The sequence below is a fragment of the Ciona robusta genome, chromosome 11, assembly GCF_009617815.1.
Source record: "Ciona robusta chromosome 11, ASM961781v2".
Classification (NCBI taxonomy): domain Eukaryota; kingdom Metazoa; phylum Chordata; class Ascidiacea; order Phlebobranchia; family Cionidae; genus Ciona; species Ciona robusta.
This window is the reverse complement of record NC_143245.1, coordinates 7141094-7162487: the sequence shown is the minus strand read 5'-3', so window position 1 is coordinate 7162487 and position 21394 is coordinate 7141094. Positions and strand designations below refer to the sequence as shown.

General features: G+C 36.1%; 1 protein-coding gene across 1 annotated transcript; it reads right to left on the bottom strand.

Annotated features, from left to right (window-relative positions):
- Positions 1-4863: 4863 nt before the first annotated feature.
- On the bottom strand, positions 4864-21296 carry LOC149728933 (nuclear pore complex protein Nup155-like). The gene is made up of 32 exons (XM_089887745.1): positions 21003-21296; positions 19365-19487; positions 18717-18884; positions 18431-18517; positions 17999-18144; positions 17560-17665; positions 17310-17383; positions 16909-17098; positions 16461-16673; positions 16037-16134; positions 15563-15739; positions 15186-15293; positions 14638-14866; positions 14371-14460; positions 13839-13993; positions 13476-13579; positions 13067-13179; positions 12581-12714; positions 12247-12306; positions 12001-12132; positions 11532-11667; positions 11119-11263; positions 10699-10864; positions 9982-10086; positions 9447-9616; positions 8997-9126; positions 8583-8681; positions 8139-8259; positions 6898-6999; positions 6481-6617; positions 6159-6271; positions 4864-5210 (listed from the first exon to the last, which is right to left on the bottom strand). Exons 1-32 carry the CDS (start codon positions 21142-21144, stop codon positions 5057-5059), a joined length of 4227 nt encoding a protein of 1408 aa, XP_089743871.1. The 5' UTR covers positions 21145-21296; the 3' UTR covers positions 4864-5056.
- Positions 21297-21394: the final 98 nt, after the last annotated feature.

The window sequence follows — 21394 nt, the reverse complement described above, 5'->3', positions numbered from 1 at the left end:
CAGCTAATTGCTGCAAAATTTAGTCAAACCCTCACGGATCAATTAAGTTTTTGCGGTAGGCTACACATTGAAGATCTCACGTATTGTGCAGCGCACCTGCGCCCTGCTTTATATGTTCGAACTGTTTGGCGTATTTTCTTGCCCGTTGACGTCATTGGGGTTCAAGTTTTGATTTCGAAGCTCTTTTTGATCTTTCCTGTCAGTCCATGAGTCAACGCTTGAACCGTAGATTGCATAAGCGATGAATAAATTCACTTGACGGGCAAGGGTGCTTCAGATTTTGGCCAGGCCAGTTGCAGACGATACGACTGGCCTGTGAGCAAACCAGACAAGAGGTAAAGCTACGGTTTGCGCACGCTCCGATCGCGATAACAGAATTAATTATTATTCTTCTTTAACCGCTCTCTTAAGCCTGTCGTTAGCTCATGACGTTGTGCAGCGATTTATTTGAAAGTGTCACTCGATAATAACGCGTTTCGGGGGCTGCTACACTATCTATGACGTCACAAAGCTGACACCCGCCGCGGGATGATGTACGAGACGATCGTCGAAATCATCGAGAGCCACGATCGCTGTTTGATACTAAAAATATACGAGTTATAAAGCGAATATCGAGCGGCGAATTGTGCCTTGATTTCACGCCCATGTTCAACTGCTTGAAAACAAAAGGACGTCTCTGCGGGAAAGTCATTCTGGCAGCACGACCGAGGCAACGAGATCGGCCGACTTCCTGGTCGTGATTGCCGGGCTAAAAATAAAACGTCCCCGGGGTGGCGGGCGCCTATTTTTTTCAAAACGAAAAAATATGAAAGGAAGCGACTGTAACTATGGGGTCCGGTTGATATTTTTATTGTTTAGTTTTCGGAAATCAATATCTGGGTATAAAGAAACTACCCGGAAGTTGTAAAAATTGTGACGTCATATATCGAGATTCTGTGACGGAATACGAATCGGAACAAATTTCGTGCCCGACTGTGACGTAAGAATAAGACGTGCTAGCTTAGCCGAACAAACAGTTTTAACGATCCGACTCTGAAGAGTTCAAACAACATTTATCTTTCTTCGCTCAGGTAATCGACTAAAGCGGAGTTTTTCTTGCGGGCGAATACGTTAAATCGTCACATTGTATGCAGAGTGACTCACATCACAAAACGGAACGCAATTATGACGTGGGTCCCACCGCTGGGACCCCAAAAACAATACGCAAGTACCAAGGTCTTGTGTTGTAAAAACGACATGCAGGACACACTTCGGTAAAATTCACTCACGCGTAACGATGAACTGAAAGCGGCGACGGTAAGGTCGGAGATTATTTGTTCGCGCTATGACGTAAGACAGTATTTTGTGACGCAAATCGTTGTATAAGGCGATGCCGAGAAAAATAAACGTTCTGTCTGTTCTAGAAAATGCCCATACTGAACACATAAGTATTACTCTTAAATTATGAGGTTCGAAATATAATGAGCTACGATATTTTACGTAAGCGACGATGACTAATTCACATTGAAAGGGAATTGTGGCAACAAAGCACACGCGAGGTGGTGCTACGAAAGTTAAGCAAACCAGGCGATAAAAAGATTTGTTTGCTCATTGCAGCGCTAATTGACTCCGCTAATGGGATAGCAAGAGGACTTTAAATAAATTTCCCCATTAAACACTTGAAACAAGTTAATTATTGCTGCCAAATGTATCGGCTAACGATTACATATCGGCTTTACATGAGCCTTAAAATTTTCATGACCTTCCGTTTGCTCACGCGGGGCTTAAACCCTAGATCCTTTGTGTTTGCGGAAGCTGTTTTATTTTGGTAGCCTACTTTTAACATATAGTAATCTAAACGTTATAATCAGATTTACAATGTTTTTATTTCCCTTCCCATTTGGTACCAAACAAAGAAAATTAAAGAATTAAATACTACCATATTCTCACGACTTCAAAACAGTGTTGTTAATTTAAAAACACGATTAGGAAATATGGGATATTTTGTGTTTACGTTATCCACGTTATCCCGACCTAGTATACACCATATAGTTATATATAGAAGGTAATAAGTGCTTGTGCCGATAAGTTAAAAATATACGTGGCAAAAGTGGTATCTGAACTCGACGGCGGTTTAACTTTATTTACAACCTTGTATCCGGGCCGAGCTTGAGAGTTAAGCAAGACAGACAGCCAGGACGCAAAACAGATCATGGGCGGGCGGCTGTGGAGATGTTTCTGAACCGATTTGGCGCTTGCGGATCATTTAATGTGATTTAATCGACATACATGAATCGTGTACAGGAAGTTTACCTTCTACTGGTGTAGTGTTGACACAGCCGCTACACTCACAACGGTTCAAACGAGAAAATAGAAATCGAGGCAGGCGTGCCGGATTTTGCTTTAATCTTTGGGTAAGTCGTGGGTCTATGTTCGCTAAGCACCAGGCGTGTCATCCTATGTTTACCCAGTCCATACTTGATTTGAATTGGAACCGCGTCATATCATGAGGGCCTTTTTCCATGGAATAAAAACAGAGAAAAATAAGCCTATCACCCGCTTTCTTACGTCATTGGGTAAATTTTAGCAGTCACACGGCTATTTTTCGCGCTGTGTCACTAATCATTAAATTACAGTTAAATCTTGAACAACAAGTCGCCTCAGGCCTTTGGTCGGTTTGGTCTTCATAAGATGTTTGTGTAAACATGTTGGTTCGATATAAAGGTGGCGACAAAACAGCATTGGTTTATTACATAACAACAACGCCGCTAGATTGGATGAGCGGTGGGTCGCCGCCACTAATTACGAGCGAATTATCGTCTTACCATAAGCGGATGCATGAAGTAAACACAAAGGCCGTTTTGTTCCAATCATAAACCAACGATCTTCAAGATCAATGTGATAATAGGTAGAGCTTGAGATAGGAACGTGAAGAGAAAACTGGCTGAAAGAATGCGGACTTTTTGTGTTGTTTACGCCTTGTTTTCATTGACGGCAGGCAAGCGCCGAAATTTTTATTGCATTCCAGTCAGAAACCACCGGCATAGAGCAGCAGCTCGTGAGGTGTCTTTCTGCGTGTTTGTCGCTTTCCCATCGTGTGTTATGTGCTGCATAAGAGCATAGTTTCAACCGGAGTGGTCGCCTGTTTCAACAGGATCCGGAATAAACTCCAAAACGTGTCATTATCTCACCGTAACTATTTCGCCAAGCGGAAAATCTCGCCCGACCAAAATGCTGCGTTTCAAACCGAATTCCTGTGGCTTAGGTCGGGAACCAAATACAAATACAGCGTGTAAGTGAAAAACAGAGCAATCGGCGGGTATGATACAAAACCCTGCATTTTGAAACCGAACAAAACGAAGCATTGATTCAAATTCAATGCTGTCACGTTTATACCTTGGTATATTTATAGCCGTTCGAATATAACGCATTGTGTGTGTTTTCCTGTCCTACTGGCTTCATTGAAAATGATAGGTTTTTAGCAAAACCGGTTGTTCGTTTATAACATGTTATCGTAGCTGGACGTCTGTGACGATCTTTGAGAATTAATCTAAGAGTTTTTAACTCCGCGCTGTCATACAGTTTGAAACAACAATTCTCAGCCCATAGGAAGCCGTAACAGCTGCGTTGCAAACACTTCGTTGCGTAACCTGTGTAATATATATAACTACAAGCATTGCGGTTGCGCCACTTAATCAACTTTTATCCGTTTCCCTTATTGCAGGAGGCGAGGAATGCTTGGAGTTCTTTCTCCTTAAGTTACCACCTAACTTGAGCTTGTATCGTTAAGTGGTCGACATATTTTGGGGTTTGACGCCTACTTACAATAAACATGACGTAGAACAAGAATCAGAATTGTGATTTCATTGAATCGGAAACACACAACGGATACATTTCTGAAGTCGTGGGAAACGTAGGCTGTTTCTCCACAGTTATGTCCAAGTTTGGATACGTCGTGCACAAACGTAGGAGTGGAATTCACTCAACTTTTTTTAACTTTTTGTTTTTAGATAGGAACCCGAAACCACCGGGGTGACGTCGTGGTTCCATTATTACGTGGCCAATAAACAGACACCGTGCCCCGGTGACGTCATATTTGTTCGTTGAAATAATAGCAAGGGGCGACAATGCGGACGGAAACTCAACACGGGAAACAAAGTGAATGGATGGACCGTAATGATTATTTGTTCGGTACACCAATACCAACTGTGGTGAATGCGGGTTTCAAACTAAGTTTCCAAGTTTCCGTTCCCTTACACATAATAGTGACTGGACCCAGGAAGCTGCTGGTATCGAATTAATGTTATCAGGCATGGGAGAGAAACTTAAACTGTTTGTGGAATTAACTTTCTTCGCATGCCTAGCATAACTTGTATAAGCCTCACACCGGTTAATATGAATTGATGGCGAAATCTTGCCGGGTTCTCAAGGGACCGATCGTACATCACTTACGTCATAGGTGTCAGATAAGTCGAGAAGTTCTTTCAAGCTTGGCCTTTCTGTCAAGCGAGGTTCAAGTTGTTGTACCTGTGTTAAGACACGCATCCCCAGCTATGACTTGCAAGTTTGAAGGATGTGTACTTCACACTGCAGACCCCAACCAGATAAGTCGTTATAACGTCGGTGGTCTTAGAGTTGTTACTCTCCGTCGTTCCGGCTGTTGTAATGGCACCGAAATAGCAGAGATAACAACCTGGAGGTCGGTAACTCATGTTTGCCGCCATAGAAGATACATTCGACAAAATAAGGGGTAAACTAGTGGGTCAAACGGAGACAGCCACCCCGGTTGTAACTTGAGACTAACTAGCTTTCTATCTGCATCAGTCTAGTAACCACATCGGCTTAAAAACTATATCAGTTGACAACATATTCTGTAAAACGGTGGGCGATGAAAAATATCTTTTGTAATTTTTGACTTCGTTTTTTCGATGCGCTCGCAGACAGAAATTCAATTAGGAGAAGCAAATTGCAGGAAAAGCAGAAGAAAGATCGTCCCGGCAGTGGTGTATGACGTCAAAGAGGAAAAACAAGAGACCGCACTTATTTTTCAAATGACAAGTGGCGAAAAATCTTTTGTCTACCGACCCCTTTGCTGCATATTCTCCAGACTGGCCTGCGTCTTGCGCATGCGCACTATGAGTTGCTTCACCTGCTCGTCAGGATTAGGAAGTGAGCATAACTCAACTAAGTTAACAGCAAGTGCATCCAATGAACGGTTAAGGAATGGACGTCTGCAAATATAAAGCGTCCATTAATTGGGATGTGCGAAATACAAACAGAAATTTAATCACAAATGTTTAATACATTGCTACATGAGGACAAGCAGTAATAGATTTAGGATACAAGTGCAACAAAAATGTTTTTGCTATATTATAATATGCTTCATTTTCATTTATTTTTTAAAAGTAGTATTTGAAAAAAAAACGTATTTGGTAACTTGGATGTGAAATCTTATGTACAAAACAAAGCTTATATGCTTTAACCTATAAACTGTTGTTTAAATCCAATAACCACGTGGCAGCGCATGTGGTACACAGGCCACACGTCAGGGGAAAATTTGACACTTATTGTTACAACTTCAAAGCAAGACAATTATGCCAGCTTAATGGCGCCACTAGTGGTGAAAACAGAGGAGACAAACATGTTATTGCACAACTAGCATGAGATGTATGATGGATGGCTTGTGCGAGGGGAAACTCACAAACGAACTCAGAAACATTATGAATCACATTTGAATGTTTTTGGGCAATTATGAAGTTTTCATATAAACAAGAGCATGCACTAATGCATGTACAGTAAAACCATGTTTCTAAAAAGTTGATTATTTTACCAATAAATAGGGTATTTTCAAAACTATATATGCACACCAAGTGGCCTATAAAAGTAACTCATGTATGTAGATTTAAACTTGATTTGTAAAATAATTTCGTTGGATTATTGCGGAGCTTAATTAGGACATTGATATAAAAATACAAAACAGTCATAAAGAACATGAATGGTAGTATCTTATTTATCCTTGTGTGGCACGGCAATGACAGTCATTATCACTTAATGTGTTGTTTCATATGCGTCGTTTTCACTTGCGAGTTACCCCATATGTAACTTTGGGCCAGTATGCTAGAATCATAGGCACCACTGTTCCATGCGTTGAATATAAAAATTCACTAAAATGTTGTTACCTTTGTTGGTGGTGTGTGAGATACTTCATTGGGTTATCCAGGAACAAACTGATAAGTTCATTCACCACATATAGCAGATGGTGTGGAGATCCTAGGGTGGACCAGCAGTCAAGCTATAAATAAAAAACAAAAAACAAATGTAAATATAAAATATATTTCCACATAATTTGCAACACGAAATTAAGAACCGAATGCACGAACTTTAAAGACATGTGACCATAAGGAATTATTTATAGAAATTATTTGTGAACATTTTAGCAAGAAAACCTTATTTAGTAAATTTTAGGATCTTTTTGGCAAGAAAATGATAAAATCTTTTTACCTTTTGTGAATGAACGTTCTCATAAACATTCAACAAGTTTGATAGTGAATATCGTGCTTCAAGGAAACAAGTGACTCCCCAGTTTAAAATCCATCCCCGACTGCACGATATTTTCTCCAACAAACCAACCACAAATTCTGTAAAAGATTTTTGTAAAAATGTTGGGAACACATATATAATAACTAGACTGTAGCATGAGGTGTATGAATACACCATGTATGTCTGGTGTAAAAGAAGACACTCATGTTATAACTTGACAGTGAGCATGAGGTATATGAATATGTTATGTGTGTCTGGTGTATAAGAAGGCACCCATGTTATAGCTTGACAGTGAGCATGAGATATATGAATACACCATGTTAGCATGTATATTTCATCTCAAGTTATATCCGGATAATATATTCAAATGTAACCAACCAATGGGGAAATATCTTTGTGAAGCCATGTATCTCTTGGTTAGTTCAACCATCTTATGCTGAAGCAACACAGATGTATCGGAGTTGTTTGACTTTGATAATTCTGTATAAGATAAATATACAAGTTAAACTACAGCAGTGACTTTTGTGAACATGAGGTTTACGTTTAGCTACAGTTTTATGAAATAATTTTAAGATAAGGTATGCTACATACATAGACAGACTATGATCACGCGAAAATGTGACTTTCAAACTGGATTTTCAGTTTTCGGAACCACATAAAAGGTTTCCAAAGGTCAATACAAAAGCTTTTAAAAATCTTAATTGACATTTAACAAATACTTGGAAAATTATCAAAGAGTTTATGAGTCAAACAACCTATGTTTTATAAATGTCAACTTAAACTGGATAATATTCAATTCAAGTAACTTATACCAATTTTCTTTAAACAAGCAACGAAGGGTGCGTTTAAACGTAATTTTAAAAGTTTCTCTTTATATAATCATTAACTTCTTTGTAGTTTCAATTTACTGAGAAAATATGGTTTGTTGGTTCGTGGCCACTCCAGTAACTTGCTCAAGGGTGTTGTGAGACAAAACATTGCGGTGTTACCACGTATGTTATGTTATAATATGAGCAATCAAGGTGTTTATTGTTTGTATATTACACACACACCAAAAACACGAATATTCTAGTAAACCGGTTTTCTCAGAACACAACTAAATTACCAAGTAAACTTTTTTTTAACACAGATATTATACACCAGTTATTCCATGAACTACTTTCCCAACAGTAACAAATAACTATAATGCAAGTTAAACCAAGTTGGTTTCAAATATAATTTACACTATATGTGTGTTTTTCAGGCTAATCTGTCAACTTAATATAAATCATGAAATTCGACTAACTAAGCGTATGTTGTCAGCACATACTTGAATTGCTAAGTTGGTAAACATAATTAATATCTATTTATTTAGCAGTAAATCTCTTTAAACTGCTACTTTTTGTTTTTCAAATCAGTGGATTTTGTAATACAGTTCCTTGTTATTGCAGTAAAAATGTGGTAAAACGATAAAAGAGTCACATTTATTAGTCTACTGTTAAAAAAATCGTTTAAGAATAAAAATTATTAAAATTTATTTGTTTAGATAACAAAAGCCACACACAAGCTTAATCAGAGTCAGGATCTGGTGCTTTGAAATACCTAAAAGTTTATTAAATTGTATAATTATAAAAACTTACCATGCTCAATTATATTTTGCCACAAAGCTTCCACTAAATTAGGATCGTGTAAACCGGCGCAGTGAACGATGGACAACTTACACTCTGCCAGTTGGAAAGGATCAGCAAACTCGCTGTATAACTATGGGTGGAAATAGTTTGTTTAATGATATAAATTTGAAAACGGGAAAATATATTTAAATGTAAAAAAAGTAGAAAAACACATATGTGTGAAAAAATTGTTTGGATATTTAATCAGATTAAATACTTATAATTTAAATTAAATATAAAATAATAATAATTTAAATCAAACCATATTAAAATGTTAAAAAAAATACTATTTTAAAAACCTTCATTTAAAAACTAACTAATAACTAAATATAATACAAATACAGTTTTAAATTAAAATAGAACCAACTTATTTAATTTTGGTTAAACTAAACACAAGTTATAGAATCAACTTACAGTCGTAACATCAACTAGTTGAAAGTTAAGTTTCTCACAAGCCTCATGTTCCGATAGTTGTTTGAGGTTTTCCATCGTGCTTAACTGGATCTGGGCAACCTGGTACAATGTATGACATCATCAAATTATGACATCATCAGATTATGAAGTCAACAAATATGACATCATCAGATTATTAAGCCAACAAATTATACCATGGTTAAATTATGACATAATGAGATTATGACATCATCCAAGTATGACACAGATGACATATAACACAAACTTGAATAGATTTTATAAAATTTCAGACAAAAATTTTAAAAACTAAAACTGATCCTTATGAAACAAAAAGCCCAATACAGATCAAGTTTTAACCATTAAACACACAAATATTTAAAATAATAGTAAGAAGAAAGTTGTTGCAACAATCACCTCAAGTTTTTCTTCAAGTTCCTGCAGGATTTGTCCTTTTCCTCGATTTGATTTATGGGCTGTTGAGGACTTGCTGTTCATCTTCGCCCGCGATAAATATTCGATTCGTTTCACGAGGTCTCGGTCCGAGCTGAGGATTAATATGAATGTTTTATTCTATTTTATGTGGGTTGTTATGAAGACCTGGGATTTAGGTCAGATTTGGTCAATTGCCCCAAGATCCAGGCTGCTTATGTACAATTGTTATAAATAAGCCCAATTAATCTTCTAATGTTGGTGAGGGTGTTTAGGATTGTTTATTCAAGTAATTCTGTGAAAAAGTGTTTGACAAAATTCTTTTCACTATAATATTTGCATTTTTAATAAAAATTTACATTACAAAGAATGAAATACCCAAAAAAATTAAAAATTTAAAATTAGAAAAACATACCCAAACCTAACATTACCCACCCTGGTTTTTCTGCCAAATGCACGAGTATTTCCGCAGCTTTCATAAACTGCCCGGTGCGCTCATAATATTGCCATAACAGGTCAGTTCCCATTGAGCCGAACAAAGTAGAATTGTTTTCCTGACTTGACGCGACTCGTTTAAGGAAAGGCTCAACAAATGGGGAAGAAACCTGGATATTAAATTATCACAAATATGTTATTAATGTTATGTAGGGATTGCATGCGTTATATCAGCTGCAATTATAATTTTTTAACATTTGTAGTTCACATTGTCATACTAAAATCAAAAACTAGTAGATTAATCGTGTTTGCACTTAAAAAATATATTGCAAAGATATATTATGATATTACAAGGTAAATGTAACAAAACTGATACGAATGCTAAGAATTACTTTAAAAAAACATTAACATTATAACAATGAACAAACAAAACCAAAATTTAGTCAAAAATTATTAAAAAAAAGAAGCATTAAGAATATTAATTGGCTACAAACAGTAACAGAGAACCAAACATAATCCATTAACATTTATTCACCTTCAATAGTTGAGTTGTGAGATGCATACGAAGCATCCATTCATACAATGTAATGTGAAACAACTCATCTTCGCTGTTCAGTGCCAACTGGAGACAACTTTCCGCCTGTGGTGGCAATAATAAATTAACCGTGAACAATTTATAATGCTTAGTTATAACCATATGATGAATGATACATAACTGCATTCGATACACTGTAATGCGAGTTCGCTTACATAGGGTCTATTTATCATAAGCAAACATAATTCATTTGCTAAATTCCAAATTGAGCATGGTTAAGATCATGCAGGTGTATGTGGTCGCGTAATAAATAATTAATGAACGTTTCACATAATTTGTGAAACACTGGTTTAGGAGAAAGGGTGAAAGTGCAACATTTGCTTTGTAATACATGAAGCAACATGCTGTGGTTACAACACAATAAATCAACATTCCACACTCAACATGAGCCTCAAAGGAACCACTCCCATGGAGAATAGAACTTATATTATTAAGTGTCAATAAACTGCCTCAGTGGTGTCTAAACGGTAGCACCCTGGATGTTCATAAAGTGAGACAATAACCCTACATTCCAAGTCTTAGGCGTGCCTCACTGTAAACCCATTGTTATAGAATAAATCTTGATATAAACAAGTTGTGAGTCATATGAAAAGTTCTCCCAACACCCAGGCCAAAGTTTGAACTCAACAGATCAAACTTATCAAGGGATTATCTTACATGGTGTTGCGCTTCCTCAGGGGTGAGGTTGCCGACCCCGTTTTCGTTATTTATGAGTGGTTGGGGAGGTCCGGGTTGACTGGGAACACTTGGAGATTGAAGCTGACCCTCTGCTGCCACCATGAGGCCATCTAGCATATCAGTGATACACTTGTAGCATGAAATTCTATGTACAGGAAATAAAAGAAATATTATTTTTTTAAAAATTTTATACCGTAGAATGAAAAAAACATTCTTCTTTGTTTTCTTATGTTTCATACCATACCATTATTGCTTAGGACTGAAAACATGTAATTGAAAATAGAAGGTTTAGCATGGATAACCAAAGATATAACTCCAGCTAACTTCAATAAAAATAAAACATTCCTGTCCTTTTTACAAAATGATCTGAAATTTTTATAAAATTATAATTTTTTTCACCTTGCAACGTATGATTTCCTCACAAGAGGATCCACATCTTCGTCCCCAGAGGATAAAGAAAGATACAAACGAAGAGCAAGTCCCTCCTCATCTCGCTTGTGAGCAGCGAGGAGACATAACTCGACAACCCCCGAGTAAAATCGAACTAAGAAGAAAAATAAACAAAATTATCCTGACGATTAGAAATACTAAGTTTGAGTCACAAGATGAGTCACTAAAAAATTATTCACATTATCCCTGGTAGCAAAAATAACCAAATAACAAAATCATGGTGACAATTGGAAGTTATATATATTCCTAAAATATATTCCTAAGTTGTGAAACTTATTAAAAAACCCAGATAAAAAAAAAAACTAAAACCAGATATTTTCATGTTCAATTTGAAAGTGAAATCACGCACATAAACAACACACCTGCATAATATTGCTGTATAACATGCGGAAGGTTAACAGAATAAGCGACTTGTTGAAACAGTTTCGCCGCTTCATGAAGTTGTTCATCTCGATGATGAGCTTCACTTGTTCGGGCCAAACTCATAAGTTCACTTGCCTGAGAATTGGATCGATTTAACAACTTATTTGGCAAGTTCACACAACATTTGTTGGATTAAAATCAGTTTTTGATAACTTTGCAAACAGTTTTAAAACACATTTTAAAAAGTTACATTTAAAGTATAGGGCATATTTATATATATATGAATATGCTTTGTTTTTACACTTTTCATAATTATATTTATACTTTGGCACACTTTAGTGCGGTGTGGAACAGTACATCACTCAAATAAACCCTTTAGTTTCCGTACAAAAACAGGCATATAAACAATCCCGACAAATTGAAAATATGTAGTTTATATGAAATATGAGAATACAAACAATGTTTCACCTTTGAACAAATAGCATCATCAGGTGAATATAGATTGGGACAAATATCACGTAGTTGGGAACTCAAGGCATCTATGGTTGAATGATCATCAATATATTGACCAACCAATGCTGAGATTAAAGCTTTGCATACCTAGGGAGTTGGGTAAAAAGTTAAACTTGCAAGCCTGTGTGGGTGGGTAAAAAGTTGAATTTCTCAAAATATTCGTAATATTTTATTGGAGTGACTTAAAAAATTAAAACTCACAGAATCTCCAGAAAGCACAACATCTGAAAACGTCATCAGTTTCAATGAAGGCTGGGCTTGCTGGGAAAGAAAAAGGTTTTTAATTAGAAAGCTTGATGTACAGCTTGGATGGGATAGCCACGTAAAGGATCACCTCTGGCTTACAGCTTTGGTTCTCTGGCAATTTCCTGCCATAGAACCTTACACATAAAAAGATATGATAGTGACTTCCTAGTTCCTAGTTTTTTTTATTATTAAAACAACCATTATTTAAGTAATACACCAAAAAGTAAAATCACATTAGTTGCAAAAACCACAAGTTATACTAGAGAAACATGTAACAGCCACAACCTACTTTATCTAAAGCTTCAAACAACACATGGATCTGATGATGTAATAATAATCTCCATAAACCAAACACTTGTATTGACTGGTCACATAAACTGTGTAGTTGTTTCAATGATCTTATTTCAAGTACGTGAGCTTCTTCTGCAAGGAAATTGATGCTGGTTGCAAATTTTAAGAATTATAACTGCTATGCGGAAATGTCACTTAAACCAAAAAGTGTATTTTTTTTGTATTTAATTTTTTTTTAAATTCTACTTGATAATGTTATCAAAAAAACCACAGAGTTGGACAAAAATAGAGCATTTTAATATTAATAACACTAATAACAGTAAATATAGTTTTAAAATACCACCACAACAATAACAATAAGACGAAAAGCTGCTCCTATCAAACGAATTAGGAAAATCCCCACGCCCTAACTAATAATTAAGAAAAATACTGAACATGACAATAATGAAGCTCATAATAATATTATGAAAAAATCTGTTCCTACCAAGTTGTCTCCTCTGTGCATCTTGTTGAGCAATGATAGTGGCATCAGATGTTCGATATCCGTGCGTTAGTGTGCGTGGTATGGTGTGCTCATGGTGGTGCAGAGAAAACTCCCTGAAAAATAACCATATTCATAATTATTCCTTAATATTAGAGTTTTACATAGGAGGTCTTTAAATTGTTTGTTTGTTCCATATATTAAATGATATTTAACTAAAAAACATTTAACTCCTATGTTCTATACTCAATGGTTTAAGTGCTTGCATAACCAACGCAACAGGAGGATACCGGGTTCAATGCTCGATACAGACACTGACAAGCATAGCTTTTGTTGAACATGATGAAAATTTCAATTTCCCACCCAAATCAGGTTCTACTCATAGTGTCCTAGATATTAACATGGTTTTTACCTTCCAGGTGGTTGGGACAAGCAGTGTTTTGAAAGGAAGCTCCTTAGTGACACCAAGTGGTCGATAACCAAGCTGATTGTCCCCTCATCAACACGACTAACCACCTGGTAAACATAAGTTAAAATCTCTTTTTACCTTTGAATTATTAATACAAGTATATAAATCTTTTCAAATATTAAGTAGAAAACATATTTTCCCATTTATCAAATACTAGTCGGAAACGGTGTTCCATTGTACGCCTATGAGTTCCTGCAACATAACATGTCGTGGGATCTGAGATTTGGGACAAAATTGGCGCAAAGATGATTAACAATGTGTTTGTGTTAATAAACAATACATTAGAACAACCAACAAAGCACTTACAATCCTTTTTTCCTTTCCAGCTTCTGAAATCACAAAATCCTCAACAAGTCTTCCCTCCCATAATGGCCGGACTATCCTGGAAAACATCTTGAAAACTCCTTCCTGTCTTTCTGAGTAGAATGTTACTTGATTGGGGTCTACTGCTGGTTGTTGCACTGGGTGTCAAAACAGAATATTTCATGTTATTTTTCAGTCTCGTTAAGAATCCTTTCTTTATGTTAGTTGCTAACACCCTATATACCCAAAAATCGATAAAAATTATAATAAAAAATATACACTTTTTTTTACTTTCCAACAATACTTAAAGTGATATTTTGCAACTACTAATAAAATATATATCTATTTTGGAGTATTGCTAATATGGGATAAGAACCAAATCGTTCCGAATTTAGATAAATGTAAATTCATATCTACTAATTTCTTAAAATAAACATCTGCAACAAAGGTACTTGGATATATATAAATGTTCTCTCTGAATTTATTGACTAGAGAACCAAGACTTCTTTATCAATAATATCTAATAATAAGATACCTGGAGATTGAGGATGTTGTTGTGGTGATCTTGCATCTCTTGATAGAGGAGGAGGATGGGATCCGGGCATCGGAGTGCTGATCACTGGTACTGTGGAAAACGTGTTGAAATAATAGGGAATAAAATAACTTCATTTTGACAGTAACATGACTAACATCATTTAAGGAATAAAATAGCTTTAATTTTCTATTTTAATGTCTTTTTATTCTACATGGGTCAGGTCCTGATTTTATGCAGAAACTTCCACAAAAGTAAAATTCAACTCACGGCCACCAGGTGTCCTCATTAGCGTAGATTGTCGATGCGTTCCTGATATCGGGGACATTGGTTCCATCGTGTGATGGGCGAGTGACGACGGAAGCTGATTGGTCGATACTTTCGGGAGTGCCACGCCCCCATGATGCATAAGAGCAGCCACAGCTTTGCCGATGATAACTCGATCGGCAGGAACAAAGGAAGACGAGAGGATGATGCAGCAACAAGCAGCTTCTCCTTGCTGGGGTGTGGGGGAGATTTTAAAAACAATTTTTTGAGACATTTTTTAAAATATTTTTGAGAAGTTTTAGCAATAAAATTAACAATGAATTTAAGTATTAATGTAGAAAATACTTAGTGTCTTTAATTATCATTACTTTTAGCTCCCCAGGTTCACAATGTCAATTTGTTTTTTTTAATAGACAAGCTATCATAGCAAACAGTTTATTAGTTATCTATATTTTCGTTTTGTAATACAAGAAACTAGACAATTTATTTGTAAAATTAGCTCATCCCAACTTTTAGAACCAAGCACAGCAGTTTTTAATACCATTACTTACGTTGTAAATTTGGAAGAATTTGTGAATTGTGTTGGAATCTGGGTCGAAATGATTAAGAAGGTTTCGAAGTTGGTCGACTGGTCGTAGTTTGTGGAAAACATGGCAACCCTGGGTGGGAAATATTTATATAAAAAATAAAACAAATGTTATAAGTAAAAACAGGAGTTATATCCTGTTCCTGTAGTAACCTAACTTTGACATTTTACCCATTGTAAAGTTGAGTACCGATTGGTATGATTTTATGTGGAATCAAGATGGTTTCTTTACATTTTATCACTTTAGATAAAAAAAATTAAGACTAAAATATTTAAAAAAAAAAAAAATTACGCTTTTAAAAAGATGGGTTTAATCTCTAAAAGTTAGCGTTTTTTTTTTACCTGAGCAGTGATGATGACATACTCTGCAGGAGTCTGGATGTGCTGGAGGACCTGGATGGGAGGATCAGGTGGAGGAAGAGGAGGAGCATCAGATGGAAGAGCAGCAAGGGATAATGGGGAAGGGGGGTTTGCTACTTCAGCAATCGCCCAAGAACGACCGTCGAGACGAAAATTGATCTGATGGATGAATAAAAAAATCAAATATTATTATAAGCTTTAAATATAAATGGGATATTGTGGATTGTTAAGCTTTGATCTAAAAGAAACAAAGTTATATCTGCCATGCAGCAAAAGAATATTAGAATATGCTGTGTAGTCTCATGGCCCAGGATACACAGCCCCCAATGTTAGCAGCGTCAAGCCTTAAATCGGTATACTCTTGGCTAGAATTAGGTAAGGTAAAGAATGAGGCGCAGTAACCACTTTTTCATAGCGCTAATTGAAAAAAAGATTTAAAATTGTGTCTAAAAGTACCTTGGTTTCTCTTAACATTGCATCGAATGCGAACATATCATTGTTGATACACCACAAGACCCCATCATCACCAGTTGTTGAGGATAGAAGTAAAGTTCCTGTGAGTGGAAATATAATAAAATATGTGGTTATTCAAAAATATCTAAAAAAATATTGGAATTTCAAGTTTTTCAACAACTGTCCTGAACTTTACTAAAAACTTTTGTTTTACACTTTACATATTGTAATTGAACATTGAATTTAAAGAATTAAATTCAAATGGTTCAATTTTAATATATATATTTATTATATTTCTCCTAATTTAGACATTAATCAAGATAACTCAGTGAAGAAGTATTCTTATAAAGCTAAGCTGTGAACAGATTATATTTGATCCAGAAAGTAAATCTTTATTTATATATCAACCAAATCAAATTAAACAAACCAGCGTTATAATGCGCGGAGTGCACGGTTGTGGGACGTTGCACGGATGAACCAGTGAAGCCAGGAGGGAGGCGGACGTGCACAAGGTACAATCCACTTGGACGAGTTATAAACTTGTTTATGTTAAGATTTTGTTTCGGACTTGTTGTCGATGGTGTTGTAGGTTGGGGTGGTAGGGTGGGGGGTTGGCAGGTGATAAAGTAAAGACGAACACCTGGTTTTAGAGTGTTTTGGTAAAGATTAAAAGCTACAGCAAGCTACAGCAGGTTGAGATCGATGAAAATCTACTAATTCAAACAGTAATGCTCTCAAAGCATAAATACATCATATATTGTTAGTTGTTACACCATGTTACCATTGTATGCAAGTGTTTCAATATGTTTCAATAATACTAAATAATAAAATATAAATATTAAAATATATATATTTGATTCACTCGACCAACCAACCTGCTTGGGTCACAGCCACCAAGTTTATTTGTCGAGATTCTTGTAAAGTGACAGCTGCTATGTGAACCAACTCATTTAAGTTTGAAGGTTCGATTCCACTTGCGATGGCAACAGCCCGCCTCCGAATTGAATCAAGGGAAGATTGCGCAACGCAACTCATCCCCCAACCATCTTGACCAAGATCATAAACCTAGCAGTGGTAGATGGATTGTTGTAGATTTATAACTGGGGCAAATGCGTTGAAATTTATGAGGCAAATAGTGAAGAATAAAATGAACATATACATTTTTAAACAACAGCAAAGGAACTATTATGCTTTTATTAAAATGTACAGCTTTACAAGCTTCTTTCAACAAATAATTTAAAAAAACTAATATAAAAGAATTAAAACATAATCTCACTGTGATGGTTCCTTTCTCAGACCGTGTGTAAAGTATATTTCTTGTATCATCCACCACCAATTGAGATATAGAGTCTACAAGATGTGGTAGAAATTAAAACAACGACCCATGTTAGGTAATAAGTTTATGTACATTATATAGGATAGGCATGCAAAGTGGAAAAGAAAAAAATATAATATTATACAAGGAAAAAGGCATTTCTAACATTTGTTTATGTAAAAAGTAATAAGAGAAAAACAAAACACGTTACCTTCCTCTGATAGCCACACGTTCAACAAAGAAGGGACCAGAAAAGACAAACGACTTCGCGAGTGATTTATTTTGTTACATTTCCTGCTGAACCAACCCCCACTTGCCTGGTAATGTATATTTATTATATAGAATAGATTCTATTATACGTGGTTGAGGTCCTTGGGTTGAGATGTACTACAGAATTGGTCGATTATGTAAGAAATCTATTGAAGCATATATGTTTACCAAGAAAAGGTAATGTTAACTGTAGTAGTAACACCACCAATGTTTAGTTGTTCACATAAACATGTACAAGCCAGAACGGTGAATTTTGCAGCCAATGAAAAAAACCATAAGCTGCTTTTGGATTATGTTAACTATTCTGGATTTTGGCCTGTCAAAGACTATTTATTGGTGAAATTACTTTTGGCATTATAATTTAAACTTTCAAGTCAAACCTGGTAAGCAATCTCATAGAGAAAACCATCCCTCCCTCCCATGAAGATACGACCGTTGTGGCTTCCAACGATGTTGGTGATGTAACTACCATCGGATGGAAGAGAGAAGAGAGCATCGGGAAGAAGCCGCATCTCACTGTTTATGTCTGGATGGTGATAAAGATGTTTTATCTCAGTTTTTGAACACAGTATCCACACAAGATATGCATAAGGTGTGAATCATATCATATATTATGTATTTATGCACAGAATAGGAATTTTCAAACTTTTTATTTACAATAACTTGCTAAGAAGGTAAACCGTAAAACAAAGGCCCTAGCAAAAAATTTATATAATTCATTTGCGTGTGTATTATTGTTACAAACTATGAGTTTTCCAGATACATTGATGCAAACAGAACAAAATTTACACGAAGGAATACAAGTAACTTACCCCCATCAGCAAAACTAACACCCAACATTACAATATCAAGGGGTGTGGCGAGTACAAGGAGATACTTGATGTGATCTTTGAATATTCCTGGAAAAGTACAAGTTGAAAATGGTTGGCAACACAAATGTAATAATGTTGCATTTTTCAGCATGAAAACTATTCTGAATAAATATAACTTATTTACCCTCACATTGCAGGCAAAGACAGTGGTACATTACATACACCTTGTGCCAGGATACATATATAGATTTAGTTTAAAACTAAAACATCATGAAATAACTCTCACCCTGTTTAGGTTGTACCAAAGCAATACTAAGTATTGTTTCAGATAATCCATCAAAGTAAGCCAAGTCATCACCATCCAAATATCTCCAGACAAAAATATCGGAATCCACAGTTAACCATGCACGACGTATTGAGGGAAAAATTCCCATGATGCAGTTACATTGCATGTCTGATTAGTTGGGTCAGGAAAAAATATACAAAACAACAAATAGCAATTGTTACATATATACTTGCAGATTGAAAACACTGCAAAATTAAACCTGGGTTCTAACATATATATAATGCAAAACCATACGTGTAACATTTATTTTTAGGAGCTACAAACATGTTATCCTACCATACCCACAAACCATATGTGGTAACTTTGTTGTTTATGCACACTTGAAAACCTACAAAGGAATTTTATTTTAAACATCTTTTCCAAGTTGTTCACAATATTATCATTAATATTATAATATATTAATATTATCATGTCAATATATGACACTGGTCACATGAACCTCTCCAAACATTTTCCATTCTGATGTATAAAAGCAGTCTAGGTATGGCCAAAGCCCTCAAACCAGGACCTCACCCATAATGTATATATATTTATTATGTTAAGTAGGCCCTTTTATAAATCAGCCATGTTGTATAATACGAAGGATACGTCCAAACTGTTCCACAAGTTCTGGAGGCAATGGGACCTTCCTCACATCTGTTATAAGAGGGATGGGAAGTTGTTCGACTACTGGGTAGTCATCGTCATTTAAACCACTGCTTACACTTGAATCTGGAGTTGGAATGAAAATTATTAAAAATGTCGGGAAAATGAAGCTTTTAATTGCAACAACAACAAAAACTAAAATATTGCAGTAAGCACTATATAAATACAAACCACACATTAAAACAACTTTAATTAAACGGTCCTACTAAAACACGCCCGGCGGGGCCCGGTGGGGCCCGGTGGAAAAAAATATACTAAAACACGCCCGGTGCGGGGCCCGGTGGGACCCGGTGGGACCCGGTGAGGACCCGGTGTTACGAGTCATACTAAAACACGCCCGGTGGGGGGCCCGGTGAGTATTTCTTGAAAAGGGAGCTTTCCCTATTCAAGATCCACCAAAATGTGATGCGTGTATTCAGATTTTTAGCCTAATGAGACCCCCGAGTTGAGTTTTTTTGAAAATTAACCTTGATTATGGATGTACGAAGTTTGTTTCGTTGTACACTTACATAATGAACTGTGTTTTTAGCAAAAGTTTATTCGTTGAATTTTGTTAATAGGGGGTGGGGTAAGATGGGACACCTTTTCATTCTATTTCTCGTCCCATTTGGTAGTAAGCAAAGAACATTCAAAGAATTATAAAACTAAGTCCCCACGACTTCCATAGACTGTTGTTAATTGTTTAAAACACGATCAGGATATTTAAATATTACAGTAGGATGGGGGGAGACAGGACACCTTTAGCACATAAGATCCAAATTTTCTGTTTGTGTTTTAATCAATTAACAACGTTCTATGGAAGTCGTAAGAATATAGTTTTATAATTCTTTGAATGTTCTTTGCTTACTGCCAAATGGGACGAGAAACAGAATGAAAAGACGTCCCATCTTACCCCACCCTACTATATGTGCTACTATACATACACTTACTTGATCGAAGTTTTATTATTAAAAACTTTAAAAGACGAACAATGTAACTTTTAAAACGAAAAATGTAAATATTAGACATGATGTGTCTTTTAGTTAGCGTGTTAGGCTTTTACGTATTCGGACAAGCCCTCAGTAGCGCGATCCCACGTTTGTTTCCGTTTTAGCAGAGCGATAATTAAAGAACTTGCGAATTACGTGTCCATTTTCATCATCATGTTTTATTTTCTATGCACATTTTGTTTCAGCGATGACATGCGGAGCAAGAATGTAATTTCTATCACCGAAAATTGCCATCTTTATGCTTTGAAGACAGACAATATCTTCCATTTTTTTCACAAGTTTTGTTTCACACACGCATTTTGGTGGCTCTTGCATAGGGAAAGCTCCCCTTTCAAGAAATACTCACCGGGCCCCCCACCGGGCGTGTTTTAGTATGACTCGTAACACCGGGTCCTCACCGGGTCCAACCGGGCCCCGCTCCGGGCGTGTTTTAGTATATTTTTTTCCACCGGGCCCCACCGGGCCCCGCCGGGCGTGTTTTAGTAGGACCCTAATTAAACGCAAACACAATCAAAAGCCTTTGAATAATGCATATCTAACTTTTATTAGTCAAAATTATGCAAAGTATAAAAACAATAATATTGTTTCTTACATATTGATGTCACGTTAAGTTGTGACGTCAAATCAATGCTTTCACGATCGAGTTGAAGTTTTTTAGACACGATTAAAGCTGCGTCTTGCATACTCCCACAATCTTCATTTTTTGGCGTTTCTTTATTAGGAAATACCATCATAATTTACTACTTTTGTTCATATACAGTGCACCTTAGGAAAACAAAGAATATATATGTTTATTAAACCAATATTAAATAGCGTTCCTTAATTAAAATATTCCCTTTATTAAAAACGCGCCAACTTTTATTCTGCCTTCAAAGTGTGGAGGGAAATCCCCTACAATTGTTAATGCTATAAAAATCGTAAAAAAGGGGGGTCTACTTTCTAGCATACGGTATTTTTGAAACGTCCTAGCGAAAAGCGAGGGTT

Excerpts from the sequence above, each read along its gene's own strand:
- LOC149728933 (XM_089887745.1), bottom strand. The coding sequence starts at position 21,144 with ATGATGGTATTTCCTAATAAAGAAACGCCAAAAAATGAAGATTGTGGG. Across the intron at positions 14,867-15,185 it reads AATTCTTCCAAATTTACAAC|CAAGGAGAAGCTGCTTGTTG; the intron begins GTAAGTAATGGT and ends CCCACACCCCAG. Across the intron at positions 11,264-11,531 it reads TATACAGCAATATTATGCAG|TTCGATTTTACTCGGGGGTT; the intron begins GTGTGTTGTTTA and ends TTTTCTTCTTAG.